Here is an 18,920-nt window from a genome sequence, read left to right on the forward strand (position 1 = left end):
TCGCTGTATAATTTATTTCCCTTCCACACCGTTGAAATTAATTTATGTCTAATGTATTTTTCTGTCATGATGGCTGAGAGTGTGGCTGTTTCACCTCTGAGACAGGAAATATTTAAATTTAATAAGTTCTGGGTAAGAGATCCAGTCAGTGGGTGTTACAGATATCTTGAAGGTCTGCTGCTAATGTGAACTGTCACCAAAATTAATCTGTTTTTTCTTGTTTACTTTTCTCTCTTTATTCTCTTGCCCTTCAAAAGCAATGAAATGAGTCCTTATATTTGTGTCTTTCACTCACGTTTCCCTATTTCCCATCTCACAGTTCAAAATGACATCTGTTATTCTCATTTCCTGCAGTCCCACCTTCCTCTCAGCATAGGTCATGAGCCCCATTATTTTGCATAATGCACATCATCAAAGAGCCAGTATCCGCCTGCATTATGGAAGTGGTGCAGTTCTCTTGCTCATGCCGGGTGATTGATCTCCTCCCCTGCTTCCTGTTGAAAGAGAGTACCTTTGTTCTTTCCAGGAGACCAGTACATGTCCTCTTGCATTATTGTTGTTATCATCTACCCTGTGTATCTATTTACAGTTGTTAGACCTGTGGTTTCTCTAGCTATATGTCAATCAGCTGATGTGGTGTCATAGGGGACAAAGCAGAAACTGTTTATTTTATTTTTTTAATTTTATTTTTTTATTACTATTTATTAAAGCACAGATATTGTATGGGATGTATTTCTATAGTCTCTTTTTAGTGCACTTCATTATACTATAAAAAAAATATTACGCTTTTTCAAAGGAAAGGTTTTTCTCTGATCTTTTAGTGATTGTTGGTGCTTGAATTTAAAATTTAATGCAATATATTTTTGGTCAGTTGCAGCAAACTTTCATCTTCAGTCAAAAGCTTGCAGAATGATGGCCACATTTATTGGACCCTGGTAAAGATGCATTAAAGGACACCTAAAAAAAATATGTTTTTTCAAAGCAGCATAATCCAGCTGTAAAAGAAGACTTAAACTCTAACTTTTAATATGCATGAGGGAACATCACATTTAAAAAATACTTTTTCCCTTATATCACCAGCGTTGTTTTCAATGCTTTGTGTAAAATCTAATTTTGACAATAGGATATGACTTCTATGACATTTCACAAGGTTCCAGTGTGACCACTGTTGTTTTCAAAAATTTTGTGTCTGGGATAATTTATATATATATATATATATATATATATAATTTATATATATATATATATATATATATATATATATATATATATATATATATATATATATGTGTGTGTGTGTGTGTTGGGTCATTATGCTGCAAAAGGTAATCCATTTGATTTTTTTATATAATTCACATCAATTCCATACAAAAACTTCTGCTATTTCAAAAATTACACAATTTACTCTAACTATTCTCTCACTGCCTTAGAAGAAGAATAAACAATCTAACACCATCATAGATCTTCCATCATCTTTAATAGTGGGCATGGGATGCTGTCTCACAAATCTATAGTTTCATGATAAATCCAGTTGGATAGTTTGTTGCTGGAAAGCTTAATATTAGTCTATGTATCCATTCGCCGCCTTCCGCAATCCTTATTGTGTCTGTTAGTATGCATTCATCACATACTAACAAAACCTAAGGCTCTTTAGTCTCATCCTGACTTTTAACACAGTTGAAATACCAAAATATGCCAGCAGGAGGCAACTCTTTTTCTTCAGCGAATAATTTGCTATGTCCCTAACGGCTTTCCGTCTTTCTCCTGACACGTAGCAACCACAGTGGAGTTGGCAGGGCTCAACTAAGTGTTGTCCAGCTGACATCACAAGTAAGAATCATCTTTATTGCTGTTAATATCATAATTATGTCTGTTTAATTAAATAGGGAACGTAAGTTGATTTTGGCTTTACGTGTACGGATTCTAACAAATGTTTCAGCATCTGTTAGAGTTAGCAGAAGCTAACAAACTAGCCACAGAGTAAACGGGAAGATTAGCCTACTAAAGATGAAAGGCTATGTTTGCAGTTTTTCTAATGTTTTCCTTTCATTTTGAAGTCGTCTGATGTTCTATGTACTTAATTGCATATTGTTGTGTACTGTGTTGTGAAAGAACGTATTTTAGATGCGTTTTTCATTCTGTTTAAAGAAGCGTGGTTAGCATTTTGGGAATGCTAACGGTTTGTTAAATTAAGCTAATCAACGTAGTTGTTACCAAAATACACGTAAACATGCATTTGTCCATTCTTTGTAAAAGGAAGCTGTCATTATTTCTTTACCTTGAAATCAAATCCTTTCTAGACGTATGTGTGTGTTTTGCCTTGTGTCTTTATTGATATAAAATTTAAAGGTTGCTAAGTATTTTTGTCATTTGTAGAAGTTCCCATTTTTAAAACACAATAGCTGCCCTCCTAATTTTGCTGGCTCATCCACTAGCTTGATTGTGTTGAATGGATAATAGTTTTTTTTGGGTGGGGGGAGGGTTGCACGAAATGTGTTTAAAATGACAGGTTTAAACAACCTCACTCTCAAATAATCCCAGGATAATATATTGTTGACATAATTCTATGAAACAAACAATTACAGGTGTGTGAGCTTGATGTTGTAATGTTATTGTAGGTATTATAGTGTCACAATATTAAATGTAAATAAAACCATTTTTATCTCTTTGGTTTTAGCAGAGTAAGAATGTCGGGGTTTGATAACTTCAACACTGACTTCTACCAGTCGAGCTACAGCGTAGACGACCAAAACCAGGGTGGATATGGCTACAGCAACTCTGAAAACCCTTACAACAAGTAAGAGAAGCAAATTTCTTTCTTTTTTCTTCAGTTGTGATTTTTCTGCTTTCTGAAGTCTCATGAAAGTTGAAACTTACCTGAACAGCCTAGCTCATGTCTACAGCATTCATTTAGTCCTTTATTTGTTTTTAAGCTCCAATTAAAGATCACAAACTACCTCCTTTTTGATCATTTCCGTCACAAACTTCTGTTTATTGTTAATAAATTGTCCGCAGGCCGTACGGTCAGTATGATTACTCGCAGCCGATGGGCTACCCATCCCCAGGAATGATGCAACCCCAGCAGCCGTATACAGGACAGATCTTCCAGCCCACACATACCTACACCCCAAATGCATCACAGTCCATGTACAGTAACAGCTTTGATGACGAGCCGCCACTGTTAGAAGGTAAGTGAGCCACAACCTGACCTTAACAGAAAGTAAAAAAATAAAATATATTTTTTTGGAATTGCCTTTTGATTCATTTTTTAAAAATTTGGAACAGAAGCACCAATTGAATTCTAAGCCCAAAATGGTATTGCTAGGATTGGTGTGCTTTGTTATTCAGGACTAAAAGCTACAACTGAGGAGCTGTTTCCAAATACGTTGCATTAAAAAGTCAGAATAACCGTTTTATACAATTAAAATTCTACCAAAGTTGAACCAACGTATTTAGAAACGTTGGTTCAACGTTTAAAAATATGTTGAACCAACGTATTTGGTTGGTTCAACCAAATACAAGTATTTCCTAAAGTTTTGTTTTCCTGTTTCTTATGTGCTTAATGTGACTTTTTGCTGATCCGTAAAGATGTTCTCACACCGATGTGTTGTTTCTTGGTACTCTTTCTACAGTACCCAAGTATTAAAGTGGGAAGGACATTCTCATCATAAAAATGCTGAGATTATTTTTAATATAATAATAATCTAACCTTAGATTATCTTTTGCGACTATGTGACTAAATTTCACATTTTATGTTGACCACACATTTGTTCTCCAAAAAATTTAACTAAATTGAGTTTCCCAAACATATTGATTAGTTTTATTCTGAAACTTTAAAATTATGACGGCTTACATACACCTTCACCATGATCACTGACATTTCTTAATTACTAATTATTTTGAGTGGATATTAGCTTTATTTTTTTTATTAGAATTGATTAAAACTAAGGTTTTAGCTTTCTAAAAGATCTGACTCTACTACTTTTTTTAGTGACTGTATCACTAAAACTAAGGTTTTAGTTTTACAGTCACAACTTAAATAGATTACTGGGCTGCTGTAAATCAAGTCCAGGCAAATATTGATCAATGACATCTTTAAATTGAGATGTCGAGAGGAAATGCACCTTACAAATTCTCTAGAAAACAAGTATATAAGTGCTTTTTAATAAAATTCTAAGTAAAATGTCAGAAAAAAATGTGCAGAAACTAAATAATGTTCCACAAATACTGGTTATATTAATCCTTTCATGGTGTTATTCCATGGAGAATTCATATGCAGTAATTTTTGGCATTAGATATGTTTGATCATACTTGACCAAGACATCCTTAATGTAGGAGTTTTTGTTCCTTTTTGTTTACAGAATTAGGGATCAATTTTGACCATATCTGGCAGAAGACTCTCACAGTTCTCCATCCATTGAAAGTAGCAGATGGGAGCATCATGAATGAGACAGACCTGGCTGGTCCGATGGTCTTTTGTTTGGCCTTTGGGGCAACTCTTCTCCTGGTAAATAATGGACTTAATTATATTCTTCAGTCTTCACAGTCAGAGTAGCCTTCAGTCAATAAATCCATATTCTCTGTCTGTTTGGCACTTTTTTCCCCCCCACTTCCCTATTACAGTCGGGTAAGATTCAGTTTGGTTACGTGTACGGCATCAGTGCGATTGGTTGCCTCGCCATGTACTGCCTCCTCAACCTCATGAGTATGACGGGCGTGTCCTTCGGCTGCGTGGCCAGTGTGTTGGGATACTGCCTCCTTCCTATGATCATCCTCTCCAGCTTTGGAGTTGTGTTCTCATTACAGTAAGTACACAGTCAAACTGTCTAATATGGACGACCTGGTCAGGTTTATTTATCCAAAATACCAGAATTATTAGCAGTCATGGATTTTAGCTCAAAATAAAACTACTGCACGTTGTTCAGGTTTGTGAATGTTTATTCAAGCATTGGTGACTCTAACTTACTGCTGTCCTGCTCTCTCTAGGGGAATGATGGGGATTATACTAACAGCAACAATTATCGGCTGGTGCAGTTTCTCTGCCTCAAAGATCTTCATATCAGCGTTGGCTATGGATGGGCAGCAGTCGTTGGTTGCTTATCCATGTGCTTTGCTATACGGGGTCTTTGCACTCATCTCTGTCTTCTAAAAAAAATCTTTGCACAACAGTTTAAAATAACTGCTCCCCACTTTCTGTATTTTCAGTCTAATTAGCGTCAATGTAATTAGTGTAATTATTGGCTAATTACACAGTTGCTACAGAAAAATTGGCGCCTCCTCGTCTAAATGGCATCTAGGATTTTCTTCTTTGTAAAAGCCGCCTCCTCTCGCCACATTCCGACCTGAAGCCATGAAGGCTCAAGTGATTCGTATCATCTAGGAATCCTCTGCAGCTTGTTCCCTTCATGCATCTTAAAGAAGAGGACTGTTGAATAAATCTGATGGAAAAGCAACCTGCTGTGGACCATTTTCTACCCTTATATGGCATCATACAACCCAGTGATTTTTTGAGGACGTGAATGAAGTCAACGATGGAAAATCCAGGAAGTATATTCAATTTACACACATGGGAACAGATTCTCAGTTTTTATAAAAACCCAGTAAGAAATGCCATAAATTATGATTTGTATGAAAAGAAAAGTTTATGTCAGGCAAACACCCACAGGATCTAAAACAGCAACTGTAAGGGAAGCAGTCCACTTCCTGTCTGCATTGGTCCACAGCTGTTTATGTTGCTTTTCCTCAGTGGATGTTTTATTGCTCAAATCTTTTTAATCCATGGAGCCATGGGTCTTCTTCATCAGAAAGACATCAGCTATGCTGCATCTTCTGACCTATTTTATTTGATGTTAAGATATTCGTTTGAGCGTCATTGCCATTCAGAAAAACGCAACAACAGTTTGCACACGATTAACTATTGAGAATAAGTAGCCTGGATGAAACTCCCTTTTGTCCTGACATACTTGTTTCTGTCTACAGTTCTTTTCTAATTTTAGAGACTCTTCTCTTTGTATGCTTTGTGTATTCTGTACATGTCTGCTCATCCACATTAAAGTTGGTTTTGAAAGTTTTTATGATTACATAATGCTTTGATCATCATTCTTGTGGAAGTTGCACATATTACAGAATAATGAGGGGATAAATGGACTGAAGATGTGGACCCTTTTGTTTCATGACAGAAGAAATTCTCAACCACCTTTTGTAAAAAGCAACTTACTCGAACAAAATAAATAATTTACAAGCTTTGTCCATGCCTTTGTTTTGTTGTCTTATAAATTTAAAGCGGTACTTAAAGGTTTTGCAAAAGTACTTGTCAAACTTTATCATAATTCTAACTTTGAAACTACAAAATTTAATCTTATTTATTGTTTTGCTTGTAGTAGTGCAATACATCTTTATTGGATGTATTACAAGTAATATGATACACAAGTTACGGGCTGAGCATTAATCAGAAGCAGCCAGTAAGTCAGCAGTAATGCTGGAGGAGCTGCAGAGAAGTACAGGTAGACATTCTGTTGACGGGAACAGTTTCAATGGTAAACAAATCTGACCTTTAAGGGAGAGTGGAAAGAAGAGAGTCATTAAGAAGACCTAACAGTTATCTTTTATGACCACCATGCAAAATGCATTGTTTGGTGGAAAACTAAGCTTGCTCTTAAAAATTGACATTTACAAATTTCTTCCATACTCTCATTAAGTTTGAGCTGTTTTGCAATCAAAATTAGGGAAATATTTGTGTCCAGAGCCACACAGATGGTAAAGACATACGAGTTAACAACTGTAACTTGAATGTAAGGTGGTTGCATCAATACACTACTGAGATAAAAGAAGTCACATTTGCAGTTATGCTGTTTGAAGTGTGATGCTGCTCGTTGTCTTGAGCACACAAACACTGCAACCTCTGTTTACCCAGAGTCATTCTTGTATGGGTAGAGGTAACAGGATGTTGGCAGTGATGTCACCATGTTTGCACATTGTTTGGTCTCTGCAAATCTGCATCATGTTTCAGTTCCAGAATCATACATCTGGATTCACTCAGGGGATTGGATGTGTTTTTGGGGATTTTTCTACATGCATTTTATTTCTGTCTTTAATGAAGTCTTATTACTGGCATCTGATTTAACTTTAACTAACGTTCCCTCTTTGTTTATGTATTAAGTGTCCCGCCCCAACAGTTGAGGCTTATTTACTTTGTGAATCTGCTTGCCACACATTTTGTGGGGCGCTTACACTGTCTGGAAAAGTTTGGCATGCGTTTTTACTATTAAATGATACATGTGGAAAAATTGAGAGTTTTGATTATTTCTAATGTCTTTTTTCAGATGAAAAATATTCAATTTTTGACATTTATTTATATTTTAATAAATGTAATTGCTATTGCCAAACCATAACTTTCAGCCAAATACTTCTGGGTTTTAATTACTGACTGATGCAAATTTAATTAGATGACATTGTTTAAATCTTGGAGAAGTGGTCAGCTGAGGCCACACGTTTTAAACAATGCAAATTTAACGTTTAGGTATTAAGCGAAACTGAAGAACAGATTAGAACAGTTTTTATCGGAAATTTCATTTACACAAATCTGCCACTGGGTGTCAGTGTTTGGTTGCTTCTTAGATTATTGCTTTGTGTTCTACTGTATCACCTACTTCAGACTGATATTTTCCCCAGAGCAGTGACTGAATCGTGACTTCTTTTTACATTAAGTCACCAGAAGAAATTTACAACCCACTGTAGACAAGTTTAGCATGCATGAGAAAGTTAAACCAAACCGACCCACCTTGGTACTCATAGCACACTGTGTTGTTTCTCGCATTTGTGTTATTTGCTTTTCTGTGTCTTACTGTTTTCAGCTTTTTAAAGTGATTATGAAAAAATTTGTTTGTATTTAGAAACTTTATTTATTTAAATGAGACAATTATAGAGACAATTTGTTGTTTTCAATAGAAATAATGCTTTTGGGACAAACAGAACCTGACTCTAATAGTAGTGTTTTGTGGCATAAAAGCGCAATATTAATAGACATGTTGTTACTGTTTCCTTTTTTATTTTTATTACATTGTATTTACAGAACCTGCATCCTGATTTAGAACCAACAGGCTGCTTTGTTTGGGTCTGGGAAAAGAAGACCACCATAGCATTATGTCATCTAATGGAGGATAATCTGACTTCCATCTGGCCGGTGTGACTCACAGTCTGTCCCGCCTTCAGCCTGGATGACCAGTGGCCAGCAGCTCAGGATAGATGAGGAACAATTCTAAAACGGTTAGATAAAAATACTGAAAAGGAAGGAAACACTTCATTAAAACAGATTATCCGCATTTGCAATATAATTTGTGGACAATAATGTAGGAATTAGGAAAATGGGCTGCAGACTTAAAAGCTTAAAACCAGATTAATTACAATATTGCATGGGCAACAGTTCATGTAATATTTATCTAGTCTAAAAGACAGCTCTATCAAAGTGGCAGGTAAATGTATCCTTTTTCTCAAAAAAAAAAAAAGAATTTAAAGGGTATTTGGGACTGAATGATATTTTCTTTAGAGACTAGCAAACCCTTTTGGTCCCATTTTTAGTCTGGACTTTACAAATTATGTGACTTCTGAAGGCAGTCAGTTTGTTCTCGAATCCACATAGAAATAATAATTCTCCATAAAGGATCATAGAGAGCATGATTAATGTTTGAATTAATCAAAAAGAAAACTCTTTGAAATTATTTTGGAGAATTGTGCACAACAATTCTCCAATTGTTTTGGAGAAGATTTGGATGCTTCTGAGCATCCAAATCTGTCATCTGTTAAAAATTACAGAATAAAGTTTCAATCCCTTCACAAAAAACAACTTCATAAACTATTTACAGAAAGTTATAGCACATTGTTCAAAGAGTGAGGTAAAACTTGCCAAATAGTGTATAAAAACCCTGCTGCTTATGTCTTTTAAATAAATTAACAGCTTAGGAAATAACTTTTTAAATTATTAATAAGTCTTTTATAGTTGTAGTTTTCTTGTTAAGGGGTACTGTTACAGAAATTTTGATTTATAAAAATATTTCATTTCAGAAAATCATTATTTATCTTCCGAGAAGATTGAAGAAAATTCTAAGAAAAAAATGATTATCTGCTCTGGAAATATTATCTGCTATAAAAGCAGTTTATTCTACATTTGCTCAAAACGTCCTGCACAAGACACTTTCAACTGCATTCTGGATACACCCAAAAAGAAAAAAAAATCCTCACAGCAGTGAGGCTGATCAGGATGTTACCTTTGCTGAGACAAGCGACAGGCTGAAATATGATGATTGGTATTCAGCAACACTGCGCCGCCTTTTAGTACATCTGCAAAACCGACAACGCATGAATATTCACTGAGCAACTGTTAACACAGCACTGAGTGTGATTTTCTCCTGCACTTCATTAGGCTAATTGTCAGCCCTCATTGCACTGTGGACTCATCTAACAGTGGATTCAGAACTCAATGAACTAATGCAAACATTGCAGAATCTGGCAGAGGGAAGATGAGGGATATGTTCATGAGCGTGTGCATCAGTGAATTTGCATTCATGGATGGATGTGAAGGTGTACATATTTGTTTGTGTTAGAGATTTCATCACAGAAAGCCATCTCCAAAGATAAAAGATAAGAAATTTTATTTTTAAAAACTAACTTAAGTTGTAGTTGAATAAAGCACAAAGAAAACACACACCATCATGTGAAAGCAAAGTGGGTAAGTGTTATTATTTTAATGGTATTTCATAGACTGACACAAATTAGCACGTAGTTTTTTTTAAAAAAGGAAAACATAAGGATAATTTGTAGGTGTGAATGTGTAGTTCCACCACACAAATCATTTTGCATTCAGGCCAAAACTTATTTTTTTCTACTATAGAGTGCTTTTAGCCTACATTTACTGTCTAAAGCCATCGCAAACTTGAAGCAGGAACTCTAAAATCTTCTTTTATGGCTTCATAAAAGAAGATTTGTGTTGTGCATCGCTAATAGTTATTCTGTCAACTTCCTGACAGGATAAAAGATGTTGCTTTTTAATTTGATCAAGCACATTTGCTCAAAACATTCAAACCTGGTTAGACATTGCAAAGATTGTACCTTGGCTGATCACAAAACACTTCATCATTGTTGAGTGAGAAGTAAGTTACAGTTAGTCAGAAAACACACTTAATCATTTTACAGTCCTACAAAATGAAACTGAAAGTGAATGAATTATGAAGGTTTTGTTTGTACTGTTTGCTTCACGTGGATTCAGCTTCGGCATGGAGCATCTGGACAGGACTGGGATCCATCTGGTCCTGCTGAGCAATTCTCATTCAGAATGCATAACATAAGTGTGATAATTCAAAGCAGGAGCATTCAGTTACAGCTCAGACACAAGCTTCAATATTGCTGACATCACTGGGGCTTTTATTAGCAGAGCTGTGACTCATCTCTTGTATTTGTCTTTTCCTTAAACTTCTTTCCTCAGATGTTTATTTGCAACGGTTCTGATAGCTCCACCCAGAAATGCACTACAGGTGGGATAAAATGGAGTCACTTTCTGCACAGGATATACGTTTAAAATCATACTGTCAATATTGTAAAACAGCATTTTTAAAATTAGATTTTGACTACTTTTTGTTGTAAACTTGGATTTACTTTGTGTTTGGTGGAAGTCACCCAGAGACATAATGAAGGATGTTAGTTTACAAAATGGAGAAGTGCTAAGCAGCTAATACTCAAGGACAACCAGAGTATTTGGAGAGAACCTCACTGTGCTACATGCACAAAAGCTTCAAACCCAAAAACTTTCTTACTCCATGTTTACAATTCCAACATCTGTGCCTTTCTGTGAAAATAATCTCATAGTTTGTTTTTCTTTTTTTGCTAATATTATATAGTAGGACTGCAGTAAAAAAAGAAATGCCCTGGTTTTATGTTCCGATATAAGATCCTCTCTGTAAACAAGCCTGCGTTTGTTCAGTTTAAACCACCAAACTGCAGGTGTTCAGAACCCTGTTGTTTCTTTTTCTTGCAGTAGTTAGTCTAATAAAATATAAATTTGCCTCATTACCCTGCCTTTTTATTTATTAATGATGACTTATTTCTCCATGTGTAAACATAATTTCTTCTGGCCTGATCGTTATACAATCCCTTCATACAGTTACAGTCATCAAAGCCTTTGACATATCCTTAATGAAAACACTGAGCAAATGTATTTACTGATCACTGGTCCCACAGCTCTGAAGTTACCAAAGCTTCCAACATGGATCACAGAGATATGATACATAATACTCAGTCAACAAGTGACTTATTAGGAACCTGTTCTCAACAACGTCCATAATAAAGACTCAGAGCATGTAGACTAACAATTGCCACACGTGCAGTAGATTACAAATATACTGCAAGTTTAATCTGAAATCATTTCTTCTCTGCTTTAGAACAGCATAAATAAAATGGCTTGGGTGGGGAGGGACACCATAGACAGATCATAGAAATATCTGCGGTCTAGACCTCTTAAAGCTCCCTCCAGAACCGGGCAGCAATTTAGTGAGATGCAAAGAAAAGTCTGCTATGAATAACTCACACAGAACAGCGCAAGCAGAAAAAACGGTCTTGATAGAACCTTGCATAACCTCAAAGCTTAAATTATTCATTAAATGGCCCAGCAGACAGGGTTTGGAGTTTGATATTCTGGACCGGAACACAGACAGAAGATGGACATCTGGGAGGGAAACAACACTGAAAGACTTAGGATGCCAGATGGTAATTCAAGCATATAAACAATCCTGAGGAATCAAGTAACCCGACAGTTTGGATAAACTACCATAGCTCTAACGCCTGAAACCAACTCTTGCAAACATTTCCTGTCTGTCACCTTGCACACATCCGATAGTTATTTTAGAGAAACAGGAAGAAGATAGAGGAAAAACCCATGAAGTAATCGCCAATTAAATCTTATCTCAAAGCTTTCATGTTCAGTTTTTCAGGAGCTGCCATTTGTACATGGAATAACGAGCAACATGGCATTAAGCTCCCCGCAGGTGTCATATCTCACCGACGTTATCTACTGTTACAGCTGGCAGCAAATGTCCATGTCAAATGCAGTTTGGTTGCAAAACAGATAAATATTTGTCAATTCACATCTCAATACAGCACAGTGACAATTGTTGCCTAAATCTCTATTGACTTGTTATTCATGCCTTGTTTAAGTTTAATGTCTCTATCCTTAACCAAAGAAAATAATCAAAAGGGGTGTAACCCTAGCAAATCCAGATTATGGCAAATATGTTTGAGTTATCGGTCATCCCACTATTCTCTATGTAGATCAAAAGAGTCCATACTGAGCAGATTAATGGTAGCTATGCAAATGTGCCTTACCTGTATGATCCAGGTTCATGGAGGAGCTTAAAATGTAGACTTTACACTGAAAGACCTGGGTAAGATTTGAAATCAGTACCTTATTTCCTGCTTGTTGGCAAGGATTAAGCTAAGGGGCTTCAGGTTTCTAACCTGGGAAAAACTTATGATGGAGAATGTGGATAGGGAGTAAATTGTACAGTTGTCTCTCTCAGATTGGTCACCCCTTTGGTCTGTATCAGATAAGCAGAAAACCATGAAGAAGTACATTTTTTATATTTGTAAAATGGTAAAAAATTGCAAAGTATGAAGAAGGAAACATTGGTTTGAAGAATATACCAAAATATGGAGAATCAATGTAGCTACGTAAAATGAGTACAAGATAATTATAATAGTCTTATGTCTTAATATGCACCACTGCTGCCTCACTCCTTACCTTCTTTTGTACTGTACGTCTAGGGCCCTCCTATGTTCATCCATGCATGACGCACAGCTTGACAACAAATTAGATCATTGTGCTCTGATTGTTAGACCACTAATGAGCCTCGTAAAGCCACAGGAAGCTATAGCACATGTCAGGACACCAGCGACTGGACAGTTGGCTGAATGGACTACTGACAGTGTGATGCCAAATTTAAATACATGATACACACAACTCAGCAGAAAAACTCCTGCTCTACACGTGACGAATTCATTGGGTAAGACTGGCTCTAACATAATGAATGTCATAGTGTATAAAAATAGTTTCCTTTGTAGTGTGTGAAAGTTCTGTTTCTACTCCAACTACATACAATGTGATGCAGTGTTTTGCAATCTCTTCTTTAGCTTTCACAAGGTTCCCTGTTTTTTTCTCCATGTGAATTTTGCACACAAATGTAATGTGTACAAATTGAACAAGCTGTTTATCAGATCGTTTCTGTAGAAAACCTTCAATCTTTTGTTACCACTTTTGTAAAAATTTTGACCTTCAGATGGCACCTTTGTCTGGTGCCAATTTTTTTTCAAGAGGTATAATAGTAGAAGGCAAGAACAACATTTATTATATTTTTTCTAGCCTTTCTTCAGAGAGAAGCAATTTCATTATCTCTCAGACAATGTAGATTCTTACTGTAAACTCTGGGATTTCCAAAAGGCAGTAACATTTCCACATCTCAATTTATGCTCAATTCAGACACATTGGACTAATAATATGTTCTTCAGGCCGATTCTATGACATGTACCTTTTTTATAGCTTGACATCTTCTTTTAGTTGTGTATTTAAACACTTTCTTGCAGCTTTTGTGATTCTTCTGTCCTTATGTTTAAGCACCTCACTGATTTTGGAAATATCTAAGACTTTGAGTCTTCTTCATATAGTCACAACTTTTACATGGAAAAGAGCTGTTTTCTGTACAACTTGGTTTTGTTTACATATGGTGCATTGACTGGTCAACAAACAATCTGAATTTTGAGTTTCAAACAGGACCCATCAAAATATATTGGCCTATCTAAAGTTTATTTTGTTTTTAAAAACTACCCAGTAGAGATTCTGTGGAGGATGATGATGTGTATGGCGAGTATTCCCTATCACACTCTTAGGAATCCCAATGTATATTACCTCTCCTATTATCCTTTAGAATAGAAGCACTCATCAGTCTATCCTGTTTGGGGAAATTGTGTAATAAGTCCTTCATAATCGATGTGCCCAAGCTGGAGTAGGCATGGGAACATTATCTCTGTCTGCATCCTAATATCACATTAAACACCATGGGCCTAATTGATGCTACATGACACATCTAATTACTCCTGCTAGATAAACAAGCCTCTTATTAGTGCAACAATTAGCAAGTAAATGAAACCTCTGGTTTGGGATGACTTTTCAGTTACATAAACGACTGAATAGAAAGGACAGACAAAGGTAAAATATTTAGAAAAGAAAGGACATATAAGCAAACAAAAATAATTTATATTTTTAAGAGGTGTTGTGTGTGCATGTGAAGATCTTTGTAAACAAGATTTTAAAAACCTCCAAACCCTGATATAGGCCACCATAATCGGAAAATCTGCACTTTAATACTGTGTTTATTGGATGCTTTTGAAGGTGAACATTTAACAAAATTTTAATAATATCACATTGATACATTCCAGAAATATTTTTTTAATAGACCTAAATGTCAAATTCAAAATCTATTTTCTATTCATAATTAAGTTCTAATTGGTTTTATTTTGGTATGTAACATAAAATTTGCATCAAGAAATTGATCAATAATTTCCCTGTATAAAATATACCTAATGTATACCTAATATACATGTTTGCAATTTTTTAAAAATATCTAAATATTTGCTCATGCTTAGATTATTTGCTGATTGTTATTTTTGTCATTATTTAGTTAAATGTAGTTGTAGTTGCGTTCTGTTCATACCACTGTTGGGTTTGAATCCCAGCCTGCGGTCTTTTGTCATGGAGTTTGATTGTTCTCCCTGTGCATCCTTCCACAGTCCAAAAACACTGTTAGACATAGACAATAGATGGTAGGATGGAACCCTTGAGAACTCTTTTCTTTATTTCTTTATTTATTTTTTTTAGGAGTCATTTTTGACCTTTAGATTACATTGCCACCTGCCACCTGTAATTGGATATTCCATCAGAGTCAGTGCTTTACTTCAGTTGCATAATCCCAAATAAATTTGCTGCACCTTTCTAACAGTGAGGTTTGGATATACGTTTTTACCATGCTTGCCAGTGTACTCTGCTTTCATGGTGGCAAAATAACTAAAAGTCCTGGCCTGGCCTTGTTTGTAGCAGCTTGAGTTGTCATTATAGCTCTGACTGTAGATATGTGTGTGAATAGGTGAGCAGCTATTTTTCATGGACACATCTGCTTTACTTTAAGGAAATGTTCTCCCATTTTTCCCATTTTGAAAAGTAAAAAATGGGCCTGTGTCACACTACATGATTCTCCGGGGAGACGAGAAGTTCATGATTCCTGATCTAGTGTCCCTAAACATTGTGATCAAGTCTAAAAAGCAAAATAAAGTTAGTTAAAAAATGTCACATTTATTTAAAAGTAATTGTCAGGAGCGGGACTAATTTAACTGACAGGAATCTTTACATGCACCTTTCCCCTCTGAAATGAGGTATTTAAATTATAAGTTGGATTTTGCAACATTTATTAGCAAGAGATTGAGGTATTGCCATAGAAAAACTATGGTATTGCAATAGCTTCTCAATTCATTTTAAAGTTTTTTATGCATATTATCTGCTTTATGTGCTGCTTTAGATTTATGTTGTTGTTCCAGCTAAGACAGCCCTCAACATTCCTCTACTTTCAGGCATTTCTTCGAATTGAATTACCAATGTCCTGAGTGCTTAATTTATCTGTACACCTAGATTGTTTCTGTACTCATTTCTAATTATTAATCAGTAATTAAGAAATCATTCCTCACTGTGCAACAGATATTTGTTCATGATGCATTTGTGCACAGGTTTTTTAAAAACTAGATGGTAATAAATGAAATAATGAAAATATTACCATAAATACAGTGTATTTAACATAAATGGATTGGAGGGGGTTAAGATGTCTATAACGTGACTGTATGACAAAGCAATAAAACTCTTATGTCCCTACAGATAAAAATGTAAACTCTGGGAATTTCCTCATCAGGACTGCATCAAGAAAAATATCAGCATACAAAAAATGCCATAATCTTTAGGCTGGTTGCGCTTGCAGGTCTTACTTCTAAAAACCATTTTCACAGAAAGCATTTTGTCACTATAAATAAAGCAGTTTCTGATCTGTAATGACAAAAACACAGATAAAACACATTACTTCTGGCTCCAGGTTTATTTGGAATGGACTGAGCTGAACTAGAACGCTGTGCGATGGTCTGAAAATATCATTAAAATGGTTACTGGTAACATATGAACAATGTGTCCTCTTAGTTCAATCAGAAAAATAGTTTCCAACATGTTTCCAGCACAAAGCTTAAACGTCAGCAGCAGTGATAGTGTCAGGGTGCACATGTCATGGGCGACCTTTACATCTGTAAAGTCATTATAGTAATTATAGTCACACAGAAACTGAAAGGGGAAATCTTGGCATTTAATTCTGATCAAAAAAACAAATAAACGAGGAAAATGTGATTTTATGTCATAAGCCAAAATGTTTTCTATTTACTCAAGTTCAAGAGCTGAATAAAAAGCCACACAACAATTCTCTGTTATGGTCTCGTATTAAATTAGACTAAACTTTTCATATTTGAGGATATTTGGAATTAGTTAGTTGAATTTAATCAGAATTTAAAATTACTATAATTTAATCTAAAGTGAAATAGGCAATGTACCACAAATTCAAACCGGCCATTATTTAGTAAGCACAGAGGCAGCCGAAATTACTGACGTTTTAAAATACCCAGAAACGTCCACAAAATGTATTAAATTTGCTAAATTTGACAAAGATACAGCACATTAGTGGAGGCTACAAGCTCAACCTAACCTATCCTGTTGGTTTGCTACTACTTTGAAATGGTTTAATTATTCATTAATCTGTGCTTTGATAGTGTACTACTAACTCAAGATTGAGTGAATCAGGAAAGAGGTCTGCAAGGAAAAGCCTGGTATTTTCTTTCTCAAGTGACATTCTTCAGCTTGCTCTGTGGGACCCTCCTAATGAGAGGTGGTTGGAAAACATCCAGAGAAGGTGAACAGGAGGAATCCTCAGACCTCAGCCGTACTGACAGACTCCTATCGATATGCAGGAAGTTCAGCTCCTCTCCAAGCTCCCTCCAAGGGTCCAGCGTTTCTCACCAAACACGAAGACAAAGCCTGTCTACCTTATAGAGAACACTTATTTCAGTTTCTTGTTTCTGAATGAGGACAGTAGTGTATTATTTCATTCATGATCCATATTTCATGAGCATGGGTTTGAGTTGGAGTTTTGACAATAGAGTAAACTGAGAGCTTTGCTTCTTTTTGCTTAGCTCTTCTTTACCATGACAGATTAGCCTCCGATTCATTTGTCTTTCCACTGAGCCATCTGACCCTGAGCAGAAAGGAGAAACCCAGACTTGGAGGACCTGGCTGTTATCCAGGCTGCTTCAGACTCAGCTGCAAACTATGAGTGTTATGGCTTGAAGATGCCAGTACAACCACATAACTGTCAAAAAGTTAAATTGCGACCTTCAGGCCGCCAATCTTCGTGACAGCTGTACTTTGAGATCCTGGCAGTCCGAAAAAAACCACAAGCAAGATCAGGAACTAGAAGCAGCACTGGCAGAGTCCAACCCCTACTGGGGGAAAGACTGACTTTGTATTGAGAGTGTGAACACAGATCTTGCTTTGAGTTTACGAGGGCATGACAACTATCAAAGGGAATCTCTGGCACTCCAGACTCCCTGGATACAGCCTGGAATCTGCTTCAGGGACATAGGATTCTCCAGATTCACAAAACACATGTGTGCTGAACAACCAGACTCCAACCAATCCCCTTAGCATCTCTAGGAGGGTAGGCATCTGGCCCACAGCTCCATGGACAAAAAAAACTCCACAGGTCATCTTGAATCTAAGATTCACCAATTCATCAGGATCTGTTTTCCAACAACATAGAGAAACTAGGTTTTACTGGAAGACTGGGAAGTGTGATCCTCACCCCTTGCTGGAAAGTATTCTCTTGTCCTCTTCCTTCAAAATGGAAAGAGGTTTGACATTTTGTAAAGAGTCTGACTTCAGCTATACTGCCTTCTTTAAATTGGACTTAAAATCCAAGAAATCATCTCAGATTAGGGGGTGGTAAACAGGGCTCTGCAGTCCACTAAGGTAGGCAGCTCCCTCTGAGAGGTAACGCAGTGCCCTTTATAAAACATTGTTATGTGTGCCATCCCTTCTAGGGTTGCCTTGAGCAACTGCCCATGTTGGTAATTTCAAAAAACAGCCAGACTCCACCAGTCTGGAGCAGTATTTGACGCATTGCTTTAAAAATGCTCCTGTAATTGCCTTTTCAAAAAGCACAAAGTACTCTGGTCATTATTAAATTAATTAAGCTATTGTTTGTGCCACTTTGAAAGTACATATTGCAAAAATATTATACAGATGCATATTCATTCACTAATGACCTCTTCAGTGGAAATTTGTGTCTGCTGGTCTTCTTCATATGGTACCAAATTGCATTATAAAGAACAAAAGGGCTAGCTTCGCACTCCATCTATGTTTTTTCTCTGCATCAACAGAACAATTGAGTCAAAACCCCTCCAGGTAAAAGTATTGACTTCTGTCTTTTTCTGCTTTTCCTAGCATCAAATCCTTCGTGGATGCAGACACTTTTATTTCCCTCTAACACAGTTTCTGCTTTCTTTCTTTTTTCTTTTTTTAACGTTCTTTGCAAATGAAAAACAGCCTGGAGAGGAGCCCAATATTCAGAGCATCACAGAAAGCACCCCTAGCAGAATATGTTTTAGTTAGCTTGAACAATTACAACAAAAAACTAATTTTTCGTGCCATCTCAACAGTCTCAGATTTGTGTTTTTAATGCAACATTTTCTTGCCTTTCATCCTTATTTGTTTGTTGAGGATGATATGACTTAAAGAATTTAAACTT

The 18,920-nt window shown here is 36.1% G+C and overlaps 1 protein-coding gene across 2 annotated transcripts; it reads left to right on the forward strand.

The window, feature by feature from the left end:
• The first annotated feature begins 1,721 nt into the window (after positions 1-1,721).
• Positions 1,722-6,247, forward strand: yipf5 (Yip1 domain family, member 5). Of its 2 annotated transcripts, none has more exons than XM_015037459.1 (6): positions 1,722-1,830; positions 2,678-2,797; positions 3,016-3,188; positions 4,362-4,507; positions 4,624-4,805; positions 4,987-6,247. In XM_015037459.1, exons 2-6 carry the CDS (start codon positions 2,688-2,690, stop codon positions 5,147-5,149), a joined length of 774 nt encoding a protein of 257 aa, XP_014892945.1. In that variant the 5' UTR covers positions 1,722-1,830; positions 2,678-2,687; the 3' UTR covers positions 5,150-6,247. The 2 variants fall into 2 exon arrangements, with proteins under 2 accessions (XP_014892945.1, XP_014892946.1); XM_015037460.1 differs by having other exon boundaries at positions 1,727-1,830; positions 2,681-2,797.
• Positions 6,248-18,920: the final 12,673 nt, after the last annotated feature.

This window comes from Poecilia latipinna, unplaced genomic scaffold (assembly GCF_001443285.1).
Source record: "Poecilia latipinna isolate Pla-1442-1.1 unplaced genomic scaffold, P_latipinna-1.0 Scaffold406, whole genome shotgun sequence".
NCBI classification, from domain to species: domain Eukaryota; kingdom Metazoa; phylum Chordata; class Actinopteri; order Cyprinodontiformes; family Poeciliidae; genus Poecilia; species Poecilia latipinna.